General features: G+C 53.5%; 1 protein-coding gene and 1 long non-coding RNA gene across 4 annotated transcripts in view; one reads left to right on the top strand and one right to left on the bottom strand.

Annotated features, from left to right (window-relative positions):
- Window positions 1-20,390, top strand: part of ADARB2 (adenosine deaminase RNA specific B2 (inactive)) — a 419,952-nt gene that overhangs the window by 359,426 nt on the left and 40,136 nt on the right. The window contains exons 4-6 of the mRNA XM_042944734.1: window positions 1,891-2,005; window positions 17,961-18,129; window positions 19,011-19,162. Coding sequence (XP_042800668.1) covers window positions 1,891-2,005; window positions 17,961-18,129; window positions 19,011-19,162 — 436 coding nt within the window. The remainder of the gene's footprint in view (window positions 1-1,890; window positions 2,006-17,960; window positions 18,130-19,010; window positions 19,163-20,390) is intronic.
- Window positions 618-16,243, bottom strand: LOC122223803. 3 transcript variants are annotated; one of them, XR_006204488.1, is made up of 3 exons: window positions 14,754-14,867; window positions 13,945-14,193; window positions 618-1,247 (listed from the first exon to the last, which is right to left on the bottom strand). It is a non-coding gene; the product is annotated as an uncharacterized LOC122223803 (long non-coding RNA). The 3 variants fall into 3 exon arrangements; XR_006204489.1 differs by lacking the exons at window positions 618-1,247; window positions 14,754-14,867 and adding exons at window positions 1,972-2,039; window positions 15,969-16,243; XR_006204487.1 differs by lacking the exon at window positions 618-1,247 and adding an exon at window positions 1,972-2,039.

The following is a 20,390-nucleotide window of genomic DNA, read 5'->3' as shown; positions in this document are numbered from 1 at the left end:
GCTCATCCTGGATGAGAGTAGCCCTAAACCCAGCGACAGGCATCTTGTAAGAGACAGAGAAGGAGAGGCAGACGCAGAACAGAAGCCACATGATGATGGAAGCAGAGACAGGAAGGACATGGCCGCAAGCCCAGGGATATGTGGAGCCCCCTCCCGGAAGCTGGAGGAGGCGGGAAGGACCCTCCCTGGAGCCTCAGGAGGGAGAATGCCTCAGACTACTGTCTCCAGAGCCAGGCGGGAACAGATTCCTGCTGTTCTGAACCACCCCGTTTGTGGTCTCCGGTTCCAGCTGCCCCAGGACACCCACACCCAGTGCGCCTGGGACACGTACCCACTCTCTCTGGACCTCCATCTTCGGGTCACACAGGACAGGACGGTCTCCAGGATTCGTCTTGCCCATGACTGACTCCACAGCGCCCAGGGGAGGTGAGGCACCTCACCCAGCAGCCTAGCTTCCTCGGGGGCCAAGCCAGGGAAGACCTCCCAGCACACACGCCCCACGCCCAGCAGGCCCCACCCGTCACACCTGTATGGCACCCGCCACTCCAGGCTTCGGCAGCAGCCACAGCAGCACAGGGAAAGGCACCGAGCCCCCAGCGGCACTGGACAAGCGGCCGCCAAAGCCTCAGTGTCGTCGCTGCACGTTTCCAGCATCCGAGAGGCAGGATGTTTCTGTATCAACATGTTTCACTGCCCGTAAATGCGTTTTTTTAAAGCGGTCTCTATCTTTCGCATCTTTGCCAAGACCTGTTCCTGTCTGCAGCACAACGGGCAGACGCCTGGCGGGAAATGAACGTCCGTCCTGTCACAGAAACGAGCCACTTTGCCCACCTCGCAGGTAAGCGGATGCTGGACAGGGCTACAGGAAGATGCCACCAGTGTCTGCAGCGACCAGGGAAATGATCATTAGTAACAACGATGGTGATGAACGAAGAACACTTAGGAAGCCCACGGCAGCACACCCAGCATTTCAGACACGTGAGTGCATTCATTGAATCCTCATGGAAACACCGTCAGCTCAAAACAAAGAGGATTACCTTATAAAATGGGCCCTCGTGACTCACACCACATCTCTGCCTCCAGTGCCGTGAAGGGCACTGCATCCCAGCCTGCCTCCTGCAGCAGAGAAGCGACACGGCCACCGTGGGGCCATGTCGGAGGGAGAAGGGTGACGAGAAAACCACATCCGTGGACCACGTCGGCCTTGTCACTGCAGATGAGCGGCTTCAGTAGGGACGCGGGTCACACTAGGAAAATTTCAACACGTGGGGTTATGTCAACTCAGTGTGTGTGTGCGTGTGTGTGCGCACGCGCTGTCCGAATGTATTTGTGCACAGCTGTGCATGTGCACGTGTGTGGGTACGCACTGTGAATGTGTCTCTGTGAGTGCTCGTGTGCGCATGCGTGTGTGCATGCGCACGTGTGCAGAAATGTGAAGGCAGACTGTGGGTTAGCAGGGAGCAGCTCAGCCAGGAGGCACCTGAGATCGTGGGGTACCGAGAAACTGGTTCCACAACCCCGAAGACAGGGAACCAAGTGTGTGGTTTGTGCAAGCCCCCAGCTCCACTCAGGGTTCTATGAAACGAGAATCCCAGAAGGACAGCCCCAGGCTGGCCCCTCCAAGGGGCAGGGGAGGGTGGGAGTGTCTGTGGCCTCCCACGGGCAGGCTCTGCCCAGACTCGGGGCCAGGCTTGGGGTCCTCCCCCACAACCGTGGCCTGCCACCGGTTCAGCGTAATATCTGGTTCTTTCCCCAGGCCATGGGGTCGTAGGATAGTGGGCATGGTGTCGTCTGGACACCGCACATGGGGACGTGGCTTGGAGGAGGAGGGAGGCCAGGCCACCGCCCGCGCTCAGCCGTCAAAGAGGCCCTGGTGCTTGTGTCTTTCAGGAATTCGCAGACTCCGTGTCCCAGCTGGTCACACAGAAGTTCCGCGAGCTGACCGTGGGCCTGGCGTCCGCGCACGCCCGCCACAAAGCACTGGCAGGAATCGTCATGACCACAGGTAACACCTCTTGTTTTCCCCGTGGGAACCTCACCTGCAAGGAGAGGAGATTTAGTGTTTGCCTGATCTTGGGAGCAAGACAAATCCCTCTTCCGCACGAAGACGCCAACAAGAGAAACAGGAATAGGACCAGGGAGCTCTGTGACCAGAGTAGATGGTCAGCAGAGCCGTGCCACCAGTGGCCGTAAAGCCCACCACCTCAGAGCCGGCTCTGCCCACGCGCCTCGGGTCCCGCCAAGAAGGGCCACGTGAGGACCTGGCCTGTGTTTCCCATTAGGCTCCCAAGCCGCAGTGGAGAACGCCGGGCACGTTGGTGTTGCTAGCACTGGAAGCCAAGGTCAGGCCCAGCCGCCGACCGGTGCCGTGGGCGGGTGGGTGAGGAGGCTGCCCTCGGGTGCCTGCATCTCCTCTGCACAGGGAGTCTGAGTCCCCGCCGGGTGCCAACCCCAGCACAGGACATGGGGCGCTCTCCTTCCTGCCAAATGGATCGCAGACGTGGCACCCGCCCCACACGAGCGGCAGGACGGGAGGGGAACTTCCAGACCGCAGAGAAGGTCGCGGCCTGGGACGGCCAGGGCAGGAGAGGCGATGGCTGATTTTCAGCAATCGGTTTTAGTGAAAGCGTCTCATTACTAGCCTATGAATAGTAACTAACCGGCTGGTTGTTTGAATCCTACTGTTTCTGGCTCCACAGCTCGGCACGAGTTGGTAGCGACCTGCTCAAAATGATTATTGCAGAAATAACTGACTTTGGGCTAGGTTTCACACAGAGACTTTGCGTGTCTACACAAAGACTATCTATCTGATGACAAAACAGATTTCGGTTAAAAATCCATTAAAACCAGATAGTCGGCATCGTTTTCCTATCATCCCAGCCCCGGGGGGCCCAGTGTGAGGATGCGGGGGGAGCGGCAAAGCCACTCAGGATCCCATGTCCTTTCCATTCAGGGCATCTTAGTAAGATGGAAATAAAAGTGCCACCCCCACCCCCCCACCACCACCTGCTGTTATTTGGTGAGTAGGATGAGGCATATGAAATGCTTTGAAAGGTAACAACTACTGTAGGAGGACAACGTGCTGAGGCCAAGGCAATTCAGTCAACGATACCACAGTGTCCAGTGCCTCCATTCGGCCCTAGTCACCGACACCTGCCCCCTCTTGTACTTGCACAAAGATCTGTCTCCTTGTAGAAAATGGGATATTCTAAGTTGAGGGCTAGGACTCCACCTCCATCGAGATCATTCCTGCTGGACATGGCCATTCTTTTCTCCAGCCAGCCAGCAGCCCAGATGCCTCTACATGCCCGGCACCATTCTGCACACTAAGGGGGTGCCAGGAAAGAAGAGTCCCCACTTTAGGACATAATCTAGGAAACCGTGAGAGGTGCTAGAGTCCAAGAACAGTCGCTTGGGTTTGAATCCCAGCCCCACCTTCAATTAGCCATGACTATAGGTCAATCAGCCTCTCTGCAACTTAGAGGGAAAAAAGAAGGAAGGAGGGAGGGAGGGAGGGAAGAAGATAAAGAAGGAAGGAAGAAGGGAAGGAAGGAAGGAAGGGAGGGGGGAGGAGGGGGGAGGAGGGGGAAGGAGGGAAGGAGGGATGGAAGGAGGGAAGAGGGAGGGGAGGAAGTAAAGAGGAAGGGAAAAAGGAAGGGAGTGGGAAGGAAGGAGGGAGGGGAGGAAGAGAGGAAGGAAGAGGGAGGGGAGAAAGGAGGGGAGGAAGGAAGGAGGGAGGGAGGGGAGGAGGAAGGAAGGAAGGGGAGTAATATTTTGCAAAGATTCGTGGGAAAACGGCATGTAAAAGTGGTCAGTGAATACACCGTTTTATGTGCTGACAATTTACCTACATGAACAAAATTTATTCTATTAAGTGCAACTGTACAAAGTGAAGTTTCACTAATTAGTAACTTTAAACGTTGAAGAATAAATTGCTGAAATTTACTTTCCTGTTACAAAGAGAAGATTTAATAAACATGTTGATTAACAAGACATTAGGGAGATGTGTGCAGAATTACTGACAAGTATTTTCTTTAATCATTGACTTAAAGCTGATGTGACACTTGACCCCAGTCCTAGTACAGGTATTTAAGCTAATGCCTAGGAAGCTCCAAGAGGGAAGGTTGTTCTGGCTCGAGTTCCCATCTGTGTACCAAGTTGTAAAAATGCAGTGATTACGCAGGAAAACGGGACTCAGAGGCCCGTCCGCTTCTAGGTGGGCGAGACTCAGCCCCTGCAACGTGCTTGCCCTTGTGTGGCCATCAGGAGAAATCTGACTGCAAAAACATACACCTGCGAATAGAACAGCTTCTACTTTTATCTAAATGATGCAGTCACTGGTCAAAACTCCAGAAGAGAGCTCGGGTCGAGACACGGCGCTCTCCTGCCAGCCCCTCAGGGAAGCCGTCACTCATGGTCTATTGGTGTCCTCGCAACTCTCAACACTATCAGTTCCGTGTTCACTGTTTCAATTCTGAGTAATACTGATCTGCACCATTACAATCGGACACTTTTTTTAGTTTTCATGATATTTGTAATATTTGTAGTTTTAGATAATATGCTTTTACTTCTTGTCCTACAAGCGGAGAGGATTTATCTTTACTTTGTGCTCTGCCTTGCAAGTGGCCTAGTATCACTGTACGTGTCTATCTGTATTGTCGTATAACGATACTGCACTTGTACTCTCTGCCATACTGAAGTCTTCCCTACTCCGTCCAGTCATCTGAGGTTGGAAACCAGCACTTGGCCTCCACGCGGTCAGGATGCTGTAGGGCCCCAGCGCCAAGCACGGGCTGACCTAGGGTTGCTGTGTCCTGAGAGCAGTATCATCCAGTCTTACAGATTCTCCTCCTGCCACCACTCAAAGCCATGTCACATTTAGGATCGGCCCAAATCTGTAGCTAGACTTCCTTAAAGACCTTCTGAGGTAGTGTGTGTGTTTTCCAGAACGCTCAACTTTCTTCTATTCCGCTGAAAAGAAGGAAGTGCCTGCAAGTCCCTGTGTCTGTGGACAGGTCCACACCCTCCCCCAGCTGTGACTGTGCCCCCAACACACACGACGCCTCTTTCTCCTCCCTTCTCCCTGTCTGACAGGTGCAGCCTCAAGAAACACTTTAAAACGCGTGGGGAACAGAAACCAGCAGGCTCGCTCACCAGGCAGTGTCCTGACTGTGCCTTTCGTATTACTGGAATAGCTTTGCTTAGGGAGAATTCCACACTGAAAATTATTTTCCCTGCACATCTGGAGGGGATTTTTCTATTATCGCTTACTAATGTTTCTAACCAGAAACATCCGGCTGACAACTTTGCCAGATCACCCCCACCCCACCCAAGGAAGGGAAAGGGTCCTTTCTTAAACTGAATGTTTTAGGGGCATCGGGGGCGGGGGGGGGGGGGGAGCTCATTCTGTTAAACCTCCAACTCTTGATTTTAGTTCAGGTCATGATCTCATGGTTTGTGAGTTCAAGCCTTGGCTTGGGCTCTGCACTGACAGTGTGGAGCCTGCTTGGGATTCTCTGTATCTCCCTTTCTCCTTCTCTCTCTGCCCCTACTCCTGCTCGTTCTCTCTCAAAATAAATAAAAATAAACTTTAAAAACAAATAAATAAACTGAATGTTTTCTAATTTCACAAGAATGTGTGCATGTGGGAGCCATGCACCCACCCTGATTTATTTAAGCTGTTGTTTCTGCACTGTTTCCTTCTATCATTCTGTTGATAAATTCCTTCCTTTACACACTTTTTGTCAAACATTCAGTATTCTGACTGAACCTTCGGTCTTACTTCCTGATGTCGTCTACCCTTTTCCTCTGTTCTTGGGCATTTCTGAAACTTCCCTGACCCTCTTCAACTGCCCGTCGCTTCTTAAATTTTTTTTAACATTTTAAAATTTATTTTTGAGAGAGAGAGAGAGACAGAGCACAAGCAGGGGAGGGGCAGAGAAAGAGGGAGACAGAATCCAAAGCAGGCTCCAGGCTCTGAGCTGTCGGCACAGAACCCAACATGGGGCTGGAACTCACAAATGGTGAGATCATGACCTGAGCCGGAGTCGGATGCTCGACCAACTGAGCCACCCAGGCACCCCTGCCTGTCGCTTCTTAATCTCTGCAATCTTCATCACTCATCACCTCAGGTTCCTCCCTTCTCCTGTTTTATTGAGGTGACGCTCCCCACAGGTCCCTGGGGAGACTCAGCAGCTGAGGCCTGGGCCTCCTCTGTGATGGAGCTTTGTTTACTGTCTCTGTCTCTTTTTGGCTTTTGTCTGAATATTCACATTCGTGAGAAAAATACTAGCTCAACTATCACCAGTGCAGCTCTGATTTCCTCTAGAATTGTATCCCTTTCCGGGGATACAGCGGAAGGTGGGGGCTCCCCCGATCAGAAGCCTCCTTGACCCAGGTGGGTCGGGACCAGACAAGGCCCCTTAAATTAAAAGTCACCCAGTGAACCCGCCCTTGGGGCCTGCTGGCTGGGTGCCTGCTTTCTCTGAGCCCAGCCCGCAGGCCATTGCTCCCTTGTGACGGCTCCTCCCAGTGGTGCTGGGATGTCATCCTGCCCCTCCACGCCGCCACACACCCCCCAGAACCCTTTCCTTCGGTGGATCCCACGGGAGGAGAAGCAACATGCCACGAGAAGCAACATGTCACTCACTCCGACCTCCTGAACCGGAAACCTGGACACTGACCGTTAAGCCAAGTTGTCAAGCAACAGCTCTGTCTTCTCCTTTGTGAAGCAAGTCGGGTGTTTCCATGAGAAAGAGATTCTTGAAGGGGCCTTTAGTAATGATGATTTTCATTTGATATGCAAATTTATAATTTTGATAGCACTTTTGCACACACTAATCAAGTTAATTGCTACAACCCTGAGAAGTGGGAAAGGCAGGAATCTTAATTACGGCTTTTAAGAAACACAGACAAGGAGACCAAGAGGCTAGGTGCCTCTCCCGAGTCTCGGCAAGATGTGGGGGTCCCTTGAGACTGAGCACGAGTCGTGCTGAGATGCTCGATCTTCGCCTGAAAATGACTTACTTCTAAGCTTGTTAAATAAACAACCAGAAGAAAGACTTTCCTGGTGTGTACTCTCCGAAGTTCATGCTCCAGCTCGTCTTCCAGTGGCCCGCCCTGCACAACACACCCGGAAGCTACGGCGTTGACAAACATCTGTCTGGTTTCAGCTGACGTTCAGCTATAACTGCTCACAAATGCCTGGGATTTAGGACTCCCCAGAAAAAAAATGCACAACTCCTTGAAAACGGGACAGGGAAGAAAACGGTGAGGTCAAACTTCGTGAAAACAGCCCAGAACAGCTCCATTCAGCACGTCAGAACCGTGTGGGCCGAGCAGGCCGGCCCATCTTCCTGGGACAATCTCAAAGTCCCAAGCAACAACATGGAACACGTGTTCCACTGTGTTTCAGAGTGTGTTGCTCTGAACCTAAAATGACCACGTGGGGTGAAGAAATCCGCTTCTGGGATGTCGCGCCATGCTCTGGCGGGGCACGGAGCCAGCCACCAGGTAAGGCGGTCTTTGCCCCGATCCTCCCATGGCACCCAGTGCCCCAAAGGCCTCAGGGGGCTGGTCCCAGACCCTGCTGATAGGTGCAGAGGCAGGCGGCAGGGAGGAAGGTCCTGGTGTCCAGGCACGTCACCACGCGTGCGGCCCCATCTTGTACAGTAAGGAGCATGTGCGACAATGATTTTTAGGCTTTGGTGTAGACGGTGAGGTCTAAACCACAAAACGCAGGGTGTATTTTACTGCTGAGCCTTGTGTAGCATGACTGCTGACATGTTTATGCTGAACGCCCCTCCTTAAAATGGAGAGAAGAGAAGAGCCCTCACTCACCCAAGTCGCCACAGGCCCAGCCTGTCTCCAGAGAAGCTCGCAGTGGGAGCCCCCCTGGAGAAGCCACCTGCGGAGGGGCAGCGGCCGACCTTGGCTAACCCCACACCAGACACCTGAGTCCTCGCTTCTCGCCAGACGCGCACAAGGAGACACAGACGGGGAGGAAGGCGGCAGTTCTGAACTCTCTCTCAAGATCGGGCGCCCCCGTCAAAGCTGTTCAAACACTTTGGCATTTTCCTCATCATGACATCACAACCTGGCAGGTAACTGCCCCCAAAGAGTTCACCGGTGGAAGAAAACCGCACGGTTTTACTTCAAGGCATTTAAACTAACCTCAACTTTATTCTAGTCTCTTAAACTATAATATTTTTGTGACGAATGAATGATTGGAACCTGTGGGATTATAATGAAGCAGCCTACAGCCCAGGAGGGGTGTGGTCAGGTTGATTTTTAAGGGGTCCTTGAACACACTCTGTTTATCATCTGCTCCAAGAGTCCTCTCCTCATACAAAGAACATGTTTCATAGTCAACATAAGTAATAAAAGAACACACGGCTTTAATGACTTCTACCAGCGGATGTCACTAGTCTGGCTGCAGATCAGAGGAACCAATACCTGTGACACTAAAGGCTACAAATCACAGCATTTCTTTGGGATTCAACGGCCCCTGTCACAACTTTATACGATTCCCTTTCATCCTCAAAACCTTGACAGCACTAGTTTTGTCCCCATTTGCCACAGGAGACAGCGGACAAGCTCCTGTGACCCAAGTCTGAGGTCAGTAGCAGAAACAGGGTCACCCGACTCCAAAGCTTGGGTCCCGGTGCAGGTCACATCCTGTGGCTTTATGTCCCCACCCGGCACTGCCATCCCCAGGGCAGCGCACAACGCTTGTTCACACAGCTTACGAAATTTCCTCCTAAAGTCCACGCATCTGCAATGTTTAGAGAATACAGCCCTGCGGGATGGCTGTAAACCGAGACGCTGATGGGAGAAAAGTCTCCGTCAAAAGTGAAAACGTTTCCTTCGGTCTTACCCATGGCCCTCCCACACAAGAGGTGCCTGAGCCAACATTTTTAAATGCACTTGATTTCAAACTAACTAAAGGAAATTTAAATGACAGAAACAGAAACTGACAATAGGAAGGAAAAGAGATAATCAGGGTCTGACCAAGTGAGGACAGAGGCGAAAGGGCAAGGGCTTGGCAGCCTGAGGCAGACACTGCAGGGTGCCGGGTGGCTCCTGCTGGGGGACACTTCCCAATGGCTGGGCCCTACATCAAGGCTGGCCGCTGTCTCCACAGGAGATTATAGAAACCCTACTGCCGGGGTCATGACACTCAGTGGGTGCAGTGCTAGGAAACAGGGAGTCAGAACTCATTTCTACACCGCAACCTTGGGCAGTCTGCATGTGGGATAAATCCATAGTTTTGATATTCATTTCTTGGATGCTGGTTGGTATATTTACCTTTATTCTCAGAAATGTAATCATTTCCCTCCAAAATCAGAGGTTGTGTTGTGAAAATTCCATTCAAGGTTTGAATGGGCTAAGAACCTCTCCTTCCCAGTTAAATAAACAAAAGTACATTCCAAACGATTGCCTAAAGTTGGCGCGCCGGGGCCAGGGTGCACTGGGGAGAAGCCCACCGACTTAGAAGTTCAGTGCATCAGATGGAGGCCAGCCAGAGAGCAAGCCAGCCCAGTCACCTTCCCACGACCCGGTACCGGCTTCCTAGTGGGGAGAGGTGACCGCGTCAGCTAGTGAGCAGACAGTCCAGTTCTCCCGGAACTGACCAGGGCGACGCAAGAGGCCAGCCAGGGAGAGACATTCACTCCAGTCCTGGAACTTCTCTCGACTGTCTTCCTCTGGGACAGAGTGCTGGTGTGCCTGCCTCCACTCACAGTGAACCACACTGAATCACCATGACAGAGACCTTCCAGAGCTCAGTGTCCCCAGCTGCCCAGCTGCAGTGTCTTCTGGGACCTGGCACATGCCCACGAGGTGGGGGCCAGGGCACCACAGCAAATAGGAGCCAACTGCTGTGCTGGGCTGCAGTGATACCCTTAGTCTCTGAGCCAGGAATCTCATGTCTTGAGCCAGCATCCCTCAGGCAGTAACGGGCTGACCTGCCACCTTGTACATCAGGTAGAGTCCCAGACCGTGACCAACACCCTCCCAGAGTTTCTTTACGCAAATGCAAGGAAACGCACACAAGAGGTACAGCCGTTACATCATTGCCCTGCCACTTGGCTTTTTTCACGCAACGGTTTATTTTCCCTGCTGCTGGACACAGGCCCTGAGGAGGTGTGCTGTTACAAACACTACTGTGCCACATGGCTGTGTGCCCACATCGTTTTCACACACGGCTTATGAACGGGTCACATAAATTGCCAGAAACAGAACTGCTGAGTCAAAGGGTACATGCATTTGTGAGTTTGTCATTCAAATGCACTCTATCCATAAATATTCCTGCCCCTGCTCATAAGGGCAGAGGCTACCCCACAGCCTTTCCAACTGTACATTAATAAACCTTTAGATGTTGACCAACCTGATGGGTGAAAAACTGCGTCTCATTGTATTTTGAACGTCATACTCTTTAACAGTGAGACTGTTTTTCCATATATTTAGGAACACTTTTTATTTACTTTCTGTGAAATGTTTTTATATAGCCTTTCACATTATTCTATTGGGATTTTTTTTCTAAAAGTTCTTTATATATTAGATACAAATTATTTGTGACACAAATTGTATTTTTCCCGTTTTTAGTTGTCTTTTTACTGACTTTAGAATGTTTTTCTGTTGAGAATTATTTTATGCATTTGAATTTAGCGATTTTTACTACTTTGAGACTTTTAATTATAATTAGAAAGGTCTTTCACCTGCCAGATTTGTGAAGAGATTATCCCATGTTTTCTTCTAGCACATTGACATCTTTTTAGATTTTTTTTATTTTTAAGTAATCTCCACACCCAACATGAGGTTTGAACTCATGATCCCAAGATCAAGAGTCACACATTCTACCGAGTGAACCAGCCACGCACCCCCACGTCTTCTTTTTCTTAATAACCAAAGGCCACAGTTTACATTCTTGGTGTTGTACGTTCTGTGGGTTTGGACTAATGTGTAACAACATGGATCCACCATTACAGTGTCACACTGACTAGTCTCACTGCCCTAAGAACCCTCTCCATGTGTTCCGTCTCTTCACCCCACACTCCCCCCGGCCCTGTAATCATTGATCCTTTTCTGTCTCATACTTTCGCCTCTCCTGGAGCATCATGTAGCTGCAGTCACACAGTGTGGAGCCCTAGGAAGGGAGCTGGCGTCCTTCACTTGGTAATAAGCATGCCAGTTTCCTCCATGTCTCTTCATGATTTGAGAGCTCATTTCTTTTTAGTGCCAAATACTATTCTATTGTCTGGACGGGCCGCATCACCCGAACACTGTTCCACTGCCTGGGCGGACCACATCACCTACTAACAGAGAACATCTTGGTTGCTTCCAAGTTTGGGAGATTATGAATAAAGCTGCTGGAAACACCCATGTGTAGGTCTTCATTTTTTTGCACCTAAACCTTTGATCTGCCTGGAATTGGTCCTGGTGCACGGTGTAAGGTGAAGACACAATTTTATTTCTCAGATGGCTCTTCAGTTACTAGACAGCACTAATGGAATAGTGGCCCTTTGCCCCCGAGGTTTGAGATGCTATCACTGTATCCTACACCAACTTCCTGCATGACTTTGGGTCAATTTCTGGACTCTGCTCTGTTCCCCTTGTGGGACTTCATGCATCAGAACCATAGCAAGTTGTTACTGAGTCCTTGTAATCTGCTTGGTATCTCCCAGCTTTGTGTGCTACTATTGGTATTCTTTCCCAGAATTTCCTGGGTTTCCTACCAGAATCAACTTGCGTGGCTCAAATATAAATGACAGGACAAAACTATACTTTTCAACCCGATTTTCTTTGTCAGAAACAAAGCCCTAGTGCTGTTCCCGTCGGAACCATGTTAACCTCATCAATCACTTTAGAGAGGCTTCATGACGTCAGATCTTCCTGTCTGAGTATGTGGGACATCCACTTGTTCACGCTTTGTTGGTGTCTTGCGGGGGGAAGGGTAATGTTTTATTGGTTATTCGTCTTGATCATTTCTTGTTAAACTTATTCCTGTTATCTTGTTTGCTGCTGTAAACAGAGCGGTTTGTCCCTTACAGTCTCTTACCCGCTGTTGTGTGTACAGATGAAAGCTATTGATTTCTGTATATTAACTTGCACCCTATCCCCTTTCTGACTCTCTATTTCTAGCTGTATTCCAATTGGATTCTCCAGAGATTTCCACATATAAATCATAGCACGTTCAATAGCAACACTCTTACTTCTCCGTTCCAATTACTGTATCTCCAATTTCCTTCTCTTCTTGTGCTGGCTAATAACTTCAGCAAATGTTAAATAAGGAAGTTACCATGGGCATTCTTGCGGTATTCCTGGGCTCAGTGGACACCCCTCTAGTGTTTCCCCAGCAAGCATGACGCTGGGGGAGGGTGCATGTGCATATCCCTCTCTACCATGTATGTGAATATACCTGTCTCTACGTGTGTCTACACCTCTTTCTATATATTATATATGTGTGTGTGCCTGTGTGTATACCTCTGCCTACATATGTCTGTGTATGTGTGTACATCTCTCTATAACATCCATTTGTGTCTACATCCAACTCTCTATAACATTGTGCATGTGTATATATCTCTCTATATAACATATATACCTCTATAACATCTGTGTCTGTATACACATCTCTCTATAACGTGTGAGTATATCTAAATCTTTATAACGTGTATGTGTGTGTATATACCTATGTAATATATACATATACATACGTGTAAAATCACATTTAAAAATCCACCTATTTTTTATTGAGTTTTTACCAAAAGTAGTTGTTGGATTTTGTAGATGCCTTTTCAGTATCTATAATTATAATCGTATTTTTGAATTGCATTTTGATTGAACCCATTTTTGCATTTCTGGAATAAACCACCCTTGTAGTAATTACTGTATTACTCTTTTCCTCCAATGCTTGGCGGTTAGAATTTTCAATACCTTTATAACCGAGGCTACCTGGAGTTTTCCTTCTGCACGTTCTCAGTCAGGTGGATAGATCAGTAACAGGCATTTCATGATAAAAATCATTTGAAGCCTTTCCTTGTCTTCATACGCTCTGGAACACTTTAAATAGCCTTGAAATTGTCTGCTACTTGAAGTTTGGTACAATTCTCCCACAAAACTAACTGGGCTTGGTGCTTTGCGGGCAGGGGCCTCTGACCACTTCTGTTCGTTCTGTATAACTCAGTATGGTTGTGTCTTCTATGTCCATGCCTCATGTCGCCCTTCAGAGTAACAGTCACCACAACAGGGGCCACAGCTCAGCACCTGTGTCCCAGAGCACATGGCCTCTGTGGCACCTACAAGTTCCAGAGTTTTCTGTCAGATCAGCTGGAGACTAGACTCACGTGAAACCTTCTCTTTGCCTGGCTTCTTCCCTCACCCTCTCTGTTTCCATAACTGCCTTCTAAGAGCCTCCGAGAGAACTCAATGAATCACTGCCTGGGAAGCCCAGGCCCTGGCCGGCTTGTAGAGACCCCAAGCACAGAGTTCTCTCCCTTCCCCTCCCCCTGATGACATTCTGTGTGCAGATTTTCATGATATTTATCATAATGCCTTATATTGTAGACATTTCTGTGTCTGAATCATCTCCCCAAATTCATGATAAATCCTTTGAAGAGTAGGACTGTGGCATGCGGCATGGAATGGCACACAGGAGGTGAAAAAGCAAATAGTGTGTCTCTAGGGGCACATAACTACACTGAATAAGGCAGAGCCCGGAGTCCAGAGAAGTGAGGATTAATGAAGGGTGAAGGGACAGCAGTTTCTGTTTCTACAGCTCCAACTTCCACAGAATCAAGAGAGGAGAATCAGACCGGCCCTCAAGAGAAATGGGGACAAGTCCCAAACCGTCCTCCGTTGCTAAGCTATCGGGCACGTGCACAGATATCTGAAGGTGGAAAAACTAAGGAAACCATTGTAAACGTTACTTTCCATTACTCTAAATACCTGCTTTAATTAAGCTGGGATCTGCAAAGCCATTTCTCCGTCAAGCTGGCTCGTCCACAACAGGCTCCACCGGATAACCACCTTTGCTAGAATTCGGCTCCCTGGCAGCTGGCCGGCCTTATCCCCTGGGACGAGGGCCTATTTATTGATCGATGACTCTCGGGTGCCCCCCAAGCGAGTGCCAGGATGCTGCAGGCAGTGGAATGGGAGCAGGTGATCTGGGGGCTGCTTTCAAACATTTCGCCAGTCCTGGGGAAGAAACCACAGGGGGTTAATCGGATCCTATGTTCCCTCTTCTCAGAGCAGCGCAGCTGACTGTGTGACCAGAACAAAAGAAGTGAGCATCCAATTGTTTCCTGAGATGTCCACAAAACCACATCTCACATGGAGGGGGCCAGCGAGGGCCAGCCTGGCCAGGGCACTGGGCAGTCTGGGGCCACAGAAATGGAGACGGAGGAAGGAAGGAAGGAAGGAAGGAAGGAAGGAAGGAAGGAAGGAAGGAAGGAAGTAGAATGGACGGACACGCAGAAAGAAACACTGCTGCATCCCATCCATCCATCAGGCAGTCTCGCCTTAACACACAGAGAGCCCCCTGGCCCCCTCCCCCACTGCACACACAGAGGGCCAGTCTCCTGACCGCAGGGGGATGTGTGGTGCTCCCCCACTCCACATCTTTCCTTCTTTTTTCCCTCTCCTGTTTTATTTCAAAAGAAGGACCCACACTTACGGGGCAGGCACGGGCAGATGTCATCTGGGCTTGAGAACTAAGTTCTGAGGGACTCAACAGAGCAATACCACCATCTGCTAACCTGTCGGGTATCTGCTGACCACACGCAGCACAGGATTCAGGACCCCACAAGCTGCAGGTGGGGTCCTTTTTTTTGCTTAACCGGTGCATCTGGCTTATGGTTTCCTGATACCATCTTCCCATGCAGCACCTGGAAATCAGATTTGTTACTAACTCAGGAAAACTGACTGGATTGTCCCAGGTGACCCATCCAATTATGCGGACTCTCCGGGGAGACCCTTCTTGAAATATTTTGTGGCAATTCTGACTCCTGAAGGAATCCACCATCTACATGAAGAGAAAATATGGCTACATTCGTGGACCCATAAGCCCACTAGGTCAGTGCATTGAGCAGCTGAGCTTCACCGAACCAGGAATACCCACTGTGTGACCTACTGAAGGGGAGGCACAAGCCACCTGCCTGGGGCCAGCAGCTGGCTCCCCCCCCCCACCTCCAAGCCCCCACGATGGGGGAGTGGACACCCCAGGCCCGTTTGGACTGAAGGCGCAGCTTCAGTACAAGGGAGGAAGTCACAACATTTATTACTCACAGATCTCAGCAGCCTAGGTGCAGGGGGCACAGGGGACACAGGGGTATAGAGTGTGCCGGGGGCACAGGGGTACCGGGGTGCAGGGGGAACGGGGTGGGGGGTACAGAGAGAGCAGGGGCACAGGGGGTGCAGGGGGTACAGAGGGTACAGGGAGCCAGGGGGTGCAGGGGGCACAGCCACAGGAGACACAGAGAGCGGGTACCAGCACCGCTTACTCACAGGGTCACTCACTTCCCTCAGCTCCACTCCGAGCGTTTCCTTAAAAAGGGCCCCGGAACAGCCCGACGGGGAGCGTAGGGGGCGAATCGGGAGCGGGATCCGGCTGTGCAGTCAGGACCACAAACTCGGCCTGTGGTCTTCCAGGGCCCCCCTAAATGCAGGTGACCCACCACTTGTGAAAACGGGAGTTTGGGGTTCGTTCTTAAGGTTTCTTTGGCTTTGTTCCCCGTTCTTGCAGAGAATGCCCTTTTCCTTGGACTGTGGTCACAGCGAGCACTGTCCTGAGACGGTTAAATCAAGGAGCCTCCACCGTGGGAATGACCCATCCGCTCCCGGCCTCAGGAGGCCCCCGCAGGCCCCTCACCCGCGCAGGGACGGGGGGGGAACAGAGCTTCACATACACTCCCCCCCGCCACGGAGTTCCTGTCTGTGCTGCGGCTCTGGTGGCGCCCAAACAGGACACTCACCATTTGCACGCCGTCTGTGACTGCGGCCGCGCGCATTGCCCTCAGGTCCCGCGGCCTCCATGTGGCTCCTGAACCGCGGCGGTGAAGCGAGGCCGCGCTGGTGGGGGGTGGGGCGGCTCCCACTTCTGCGCGGGCCGCAGAGGGGGCGGCCCCACCACACACCCCAGGCGCCCCGGCCCTGAAATGCAATTGTCACCGGGGCCTCGGGGCCCAGGGCGCCGGGCCTGTGACGCAGGCACGTGCGCGCCCCGCAGGCCCCGGTCGCTCGCGGCGGCCCCACGCGGGGAGCCGGGGCAGACGGTAGCTCTCGGGGGGGTCAGCGTGCGCGGGTGCGTCGTCCGCCCCGCCCCCGCCTGGCTCCCGGCGCCCCCCCCCCACCCCCCGTGCTCGACACGCCCCCAGCAGCCAATCCCAGCCCGTGCGGCGGCGGGGCGCGCGGGGCGGGTTTCCGGGCGGGCGTCAGCCGGGGCCTCTGGGCGCGGCCAGGCCACGTGCTCCGGGCCCGGCCCTCGAAGCGAAGCGTCGCGGCCGCCCGAGCGCCAGCGGGCCGCCAGACCTCCCGGCCCGGTGTCCGTCACACCCGCCTCCGCGGGGCGCTACTCGCGAGAGTGGGCAGCCCCTCCGCGTGCGTCCGGGTCTCGAGCTGGGCAGTAAGGAGTTCTCGGGACGGAGCTTTCTGCTGGCCGTCCGGTCCCCGAGCCGGGTGGGCCCGAGACCCCAGGCACCTGTCGTTAAGTGCGGCCCCCGTACCCGGCCCGCGGTGTGGTGCCCGCTCATACGGGGCTTCCAGGCTGGGGCCGCCAGGGTCCCGTGAGGGGAGGGCGGCCTCGCTCCCGCACGGGGGTCCGACGGGAGGGGTGTGATGGGGGATCTGACGGGGGGGGTCTGATGGAGGCCTGACGGGGGGCAGGGTCTGACGGGGGGATCTGACGGGGGGGGTCTGATGGAGGTCTGACGAGGGGCGCATCTGACGGAGGTCTGACGGGGGTCTGATGGGGGGTCTGACGGAGGGGGTCTGATGGGGGTCCGATGGGGGTCCAATGGGGGATCTGACGGGAAGGGGGGTTCTGACAGGAGTCTGACAGGGTCTGATGGGGGTCCTGACGGGGTTCTGACAGGAGCCTGACGGGGGCCTGACCGCGGTTCTGATGGGGTCCGATGGGGGGTCTGACGGGAAGGGGCGTTCTGACAGGAGTCTGACAGGGTCTGATGGGGGTTCTGACAGGAGCCTGACGGGGGCCTGACGGCGGTTCTGATGGGGTCCGATGGGGGGTCTGACGGGAAGGGGCGTTCTGACAGGAGTCTGACAGGGTCTGATGGGGGTTCTGACAGGAGCCTGACGGGGGTCTGACGGGGGTCTGACGGAGGTTCTGATGGGGTCCGATGGGGGGTCTGACGGGAAGGGGCGTTCTGACAGGAGTCTGACAGGGTCTGATGGGGGTTCTGACGGGGGGCAGGGTCTGATGGGGGGGATCTGACGGGGGGGTCTGATGCAGGTCTGACGAGGGGCGCATCTGACGGAGGTCTGACGGGGGTCTGATGGGGGGTCTGACGGAGGGGGTCTGATGGGGGTCCGATGGGGGTCCGATGGGGGGTCTGACGGGAAGGGGGGTTCTGACAGGAGTCTGACAGGGTCTGATGGGGGTCCTGACGGGGGTCTGACGGGGGTTCTCATGGGGTCCGATGGGGGTCCGATGGGGGATCTGACGGGAAGGGGGGTTCTGACAGGAGTCTGACAGGGTCTGATGGGGGTTCTGACGGGGTTCTGACAGGAGTCTGACGGGGTCTGATGGGGGTTCTGATGGGGTCTGATGGGGGATCTGATGGAAAGGGGGGTTCTGACAGGAGCCTGACGGGGGTCTGACGGGGGTTCTGATGGGGTCCGATGGGGGTCCGATGGGGGGAATCTGAGCGGGGGTTCTGACAGGGGCCTGAGGGATGGGGATTCTGACGGGCGTCTGATGGGGGTCTGATGCCCTCTCTGTCCCCCAGGCTTGGACGTCAGGCAGGCACAGGTCATCGTCCTGTCCTCGGGCACCAAGTGCATCAGCGGCGAGCACATCAATGACCAGGGGCTGGTGGTCAACGACTGCCACGCAGAGATCGTGGCCCGGAGGGCGCTCGTCCACTTCCTGTACGCACAGCTGGAGCTACACCTCAGGTAAGCAGCAGCCCCAGGGACGGGCCTGTGTGGACAGCCGTCTGCCCACGGCACATTGGGACCCAGACGGTGCGTCCGCTGAGCGCTGGCCAGGCTGAAGTGCCAGGCCTCCTTCTCCTCCGGCCTCCCTCCTGGGGCACCTGCTCGCCCACGGGTGGCTGCAGCAGATGGTCTGCAGGGTGCACGTGCCCCGCCTGCCCACACGTACAAACACGCCAGGTAACAGACTTATCCCCCCACTAATGGGGACTGTTCAGGCCCAAGCGGCCACCACAAAACACCACAAGCTCCCAATCACTCGCAGCTCTCGCTGGACATCCAGGGTTCAAGGGGCAGCAGGTCTGGTGTCTGATGAGACGCTGCATCCTGGGTCACAGGCAGTGTCTTCTCCTGTGTCCTCCTCATGTGGGGAAGGGGCGAGGGGGCGCCCTGGGGTCTCCTTCATAAGGACACTAATCCCATCATGGGGGCCCCACCTCATGGCCTCCTCCCCCGCCAGAGGCCCCACGTGCTGACACTGACATCCTGGGGTGCAGGATTCCAGCATATTAAGTTGGGGGACACGAACGTCCAGCCTCTAGCAAGGTGGTCGCCCAAGGGCAGTGTCTCCACACGACTACAGCACCCCACAAACCCAGCCACAGGCATCTGGAGTGGTGCCCTCTTGAGGCCGGACACATGGCTGGGGGCACAGAACAGAACTGCTGTCACTGGGTCCCCCTTCCCCATTTCACTGCCACCTGCTCTAGACGCAGTAGGCAGAGGGCAACAAGAAAGACACGGGGAAATAAGACACAAAATAAGATGCAAAGGCATCGGCCCAATGGGCACCTTTCCTGTTGGTTCATAATGAGTGACGAGGACCCTCTCTCTGACCCTAGCAAGCGGCGGGAGGACTCAGAGCACTCGATATTCGAACGGTCCAAGGACGGCGGCTACCGGCTGCGGGACAACGTGCTGTTCCATCTCTACGTGAGCACGTCCCCCTGTGGAGACGCCAGGCTGCACTCACCCTACGAGATCACGGCCGACCGTAAGACACAGCCCCCTCCCCTCCACCGGCCCCCGGGCCAGGCCTTCTGTGCTGAGCATGCTCACTCGTGTGGCCTGGCTGCCCCCTCAGCCTCCAAACCCTCCTGTGAATCGCCCACATGACTGAGAGCAGGGTGGCTTGAAAAGCTAAAATTAGCTATTTAATTGCTATGGTTCTCTGCCTCATTTCAGTTGATCAGCGGCCCCTGCCCCGCTCTGCACAAGACAGGGGAGGAGATGGGGAGAGAATTACGCAGAGAAAGAGCAGGTCCAGGTGGCTTTGCTCACCTGTGTTTGCAGCTTTGCAGAGAATAATGCTGAGCGTGTTTATTTATGTGTAACTAAGCCAGCAGTGGGTGTCGCCCCGGGTAGCAAACCCTGGTGTGAGTGCTGGGCAGGACCTGCCCTCTTGAGCGTTTGGTCAGAGCAGATGTGGACAGATGGGGTCCACCCAACAGAGGGGACGCTGTGTTCTGGAGTGCGGGGACACAGCCGGCCTCTCCTGTGTGGGTCTGATGACATCAGCATCTCGGGAAGAGTGTTCAGCTGCTGCAGAGTGCCAGTAAATTCTCTTCCTGATATTATTTGTGCGTGCAACATGTACCGTGCGTGCATGCACCCCCACACATGCACACACATGCACATGCACACACAGACCCCTCCCAAAAGCAGCACCAGGCAGACCGTCTGAGGCAGGCAGTGAAATTAGACGCGTATATTGTGAGGTATCTGCTCCCAGTAAAGACACTGACTCATCCTGGGAAATCTTCAGTTGAGATGCAGCAGACGAGACACACGTAGAGAAGGTTTATTTTTGGCATCTGATTTCCCCCACGGAAGGCTGCGTTTGTGTTCTAATTGCCAGTGGAAGGACAGAGAAGCACTTTCTGAATGCCCAGGCTTTGCTGAGATAAAGCAGGTGCAGAGGAAGAGCACTTTTGAGAAACCCTACGTGTACTGAACTTAACCTAGTTCTCTAACACGGATTGCAGCCTGTCCAAAAAGATCCATTCCCCTTTCCTCCAGATTTGCTCCAAGACCCTCACTCTCCCCTGTGGAGAGTGGTCGGGGAGATCCCCAAAGTGTGGCTCTGAGTAACAGTGTCACCCCTCTCTTCCCCCATGGTTGCTGGAACCCAACAGCACAGCTGGGGTGGATTAGAAACAACAGGCATTGGCTGCCCACAATCTGGGGACGGGGAGTGCAGGACCCAGTGTCTGGGGGAGCTG

Source organism: Panthera leo, chromosome B4 (genome assembly GCF_018350215.1).
Source record: "Panthera leo isolate Ple1 chromosome B4, P.leo_Ple1_pat1.1, whole genome shotgun sequence".
NCBI classification, from domain to species: Eukaryota; Metazoa; Chordata; class Mammalia; order Carnivora; family Felidae; genus Panthera; species Panthera leo.
This window is presented reverse-complemented; position numbering and strand designations above follow the sequence as displayed.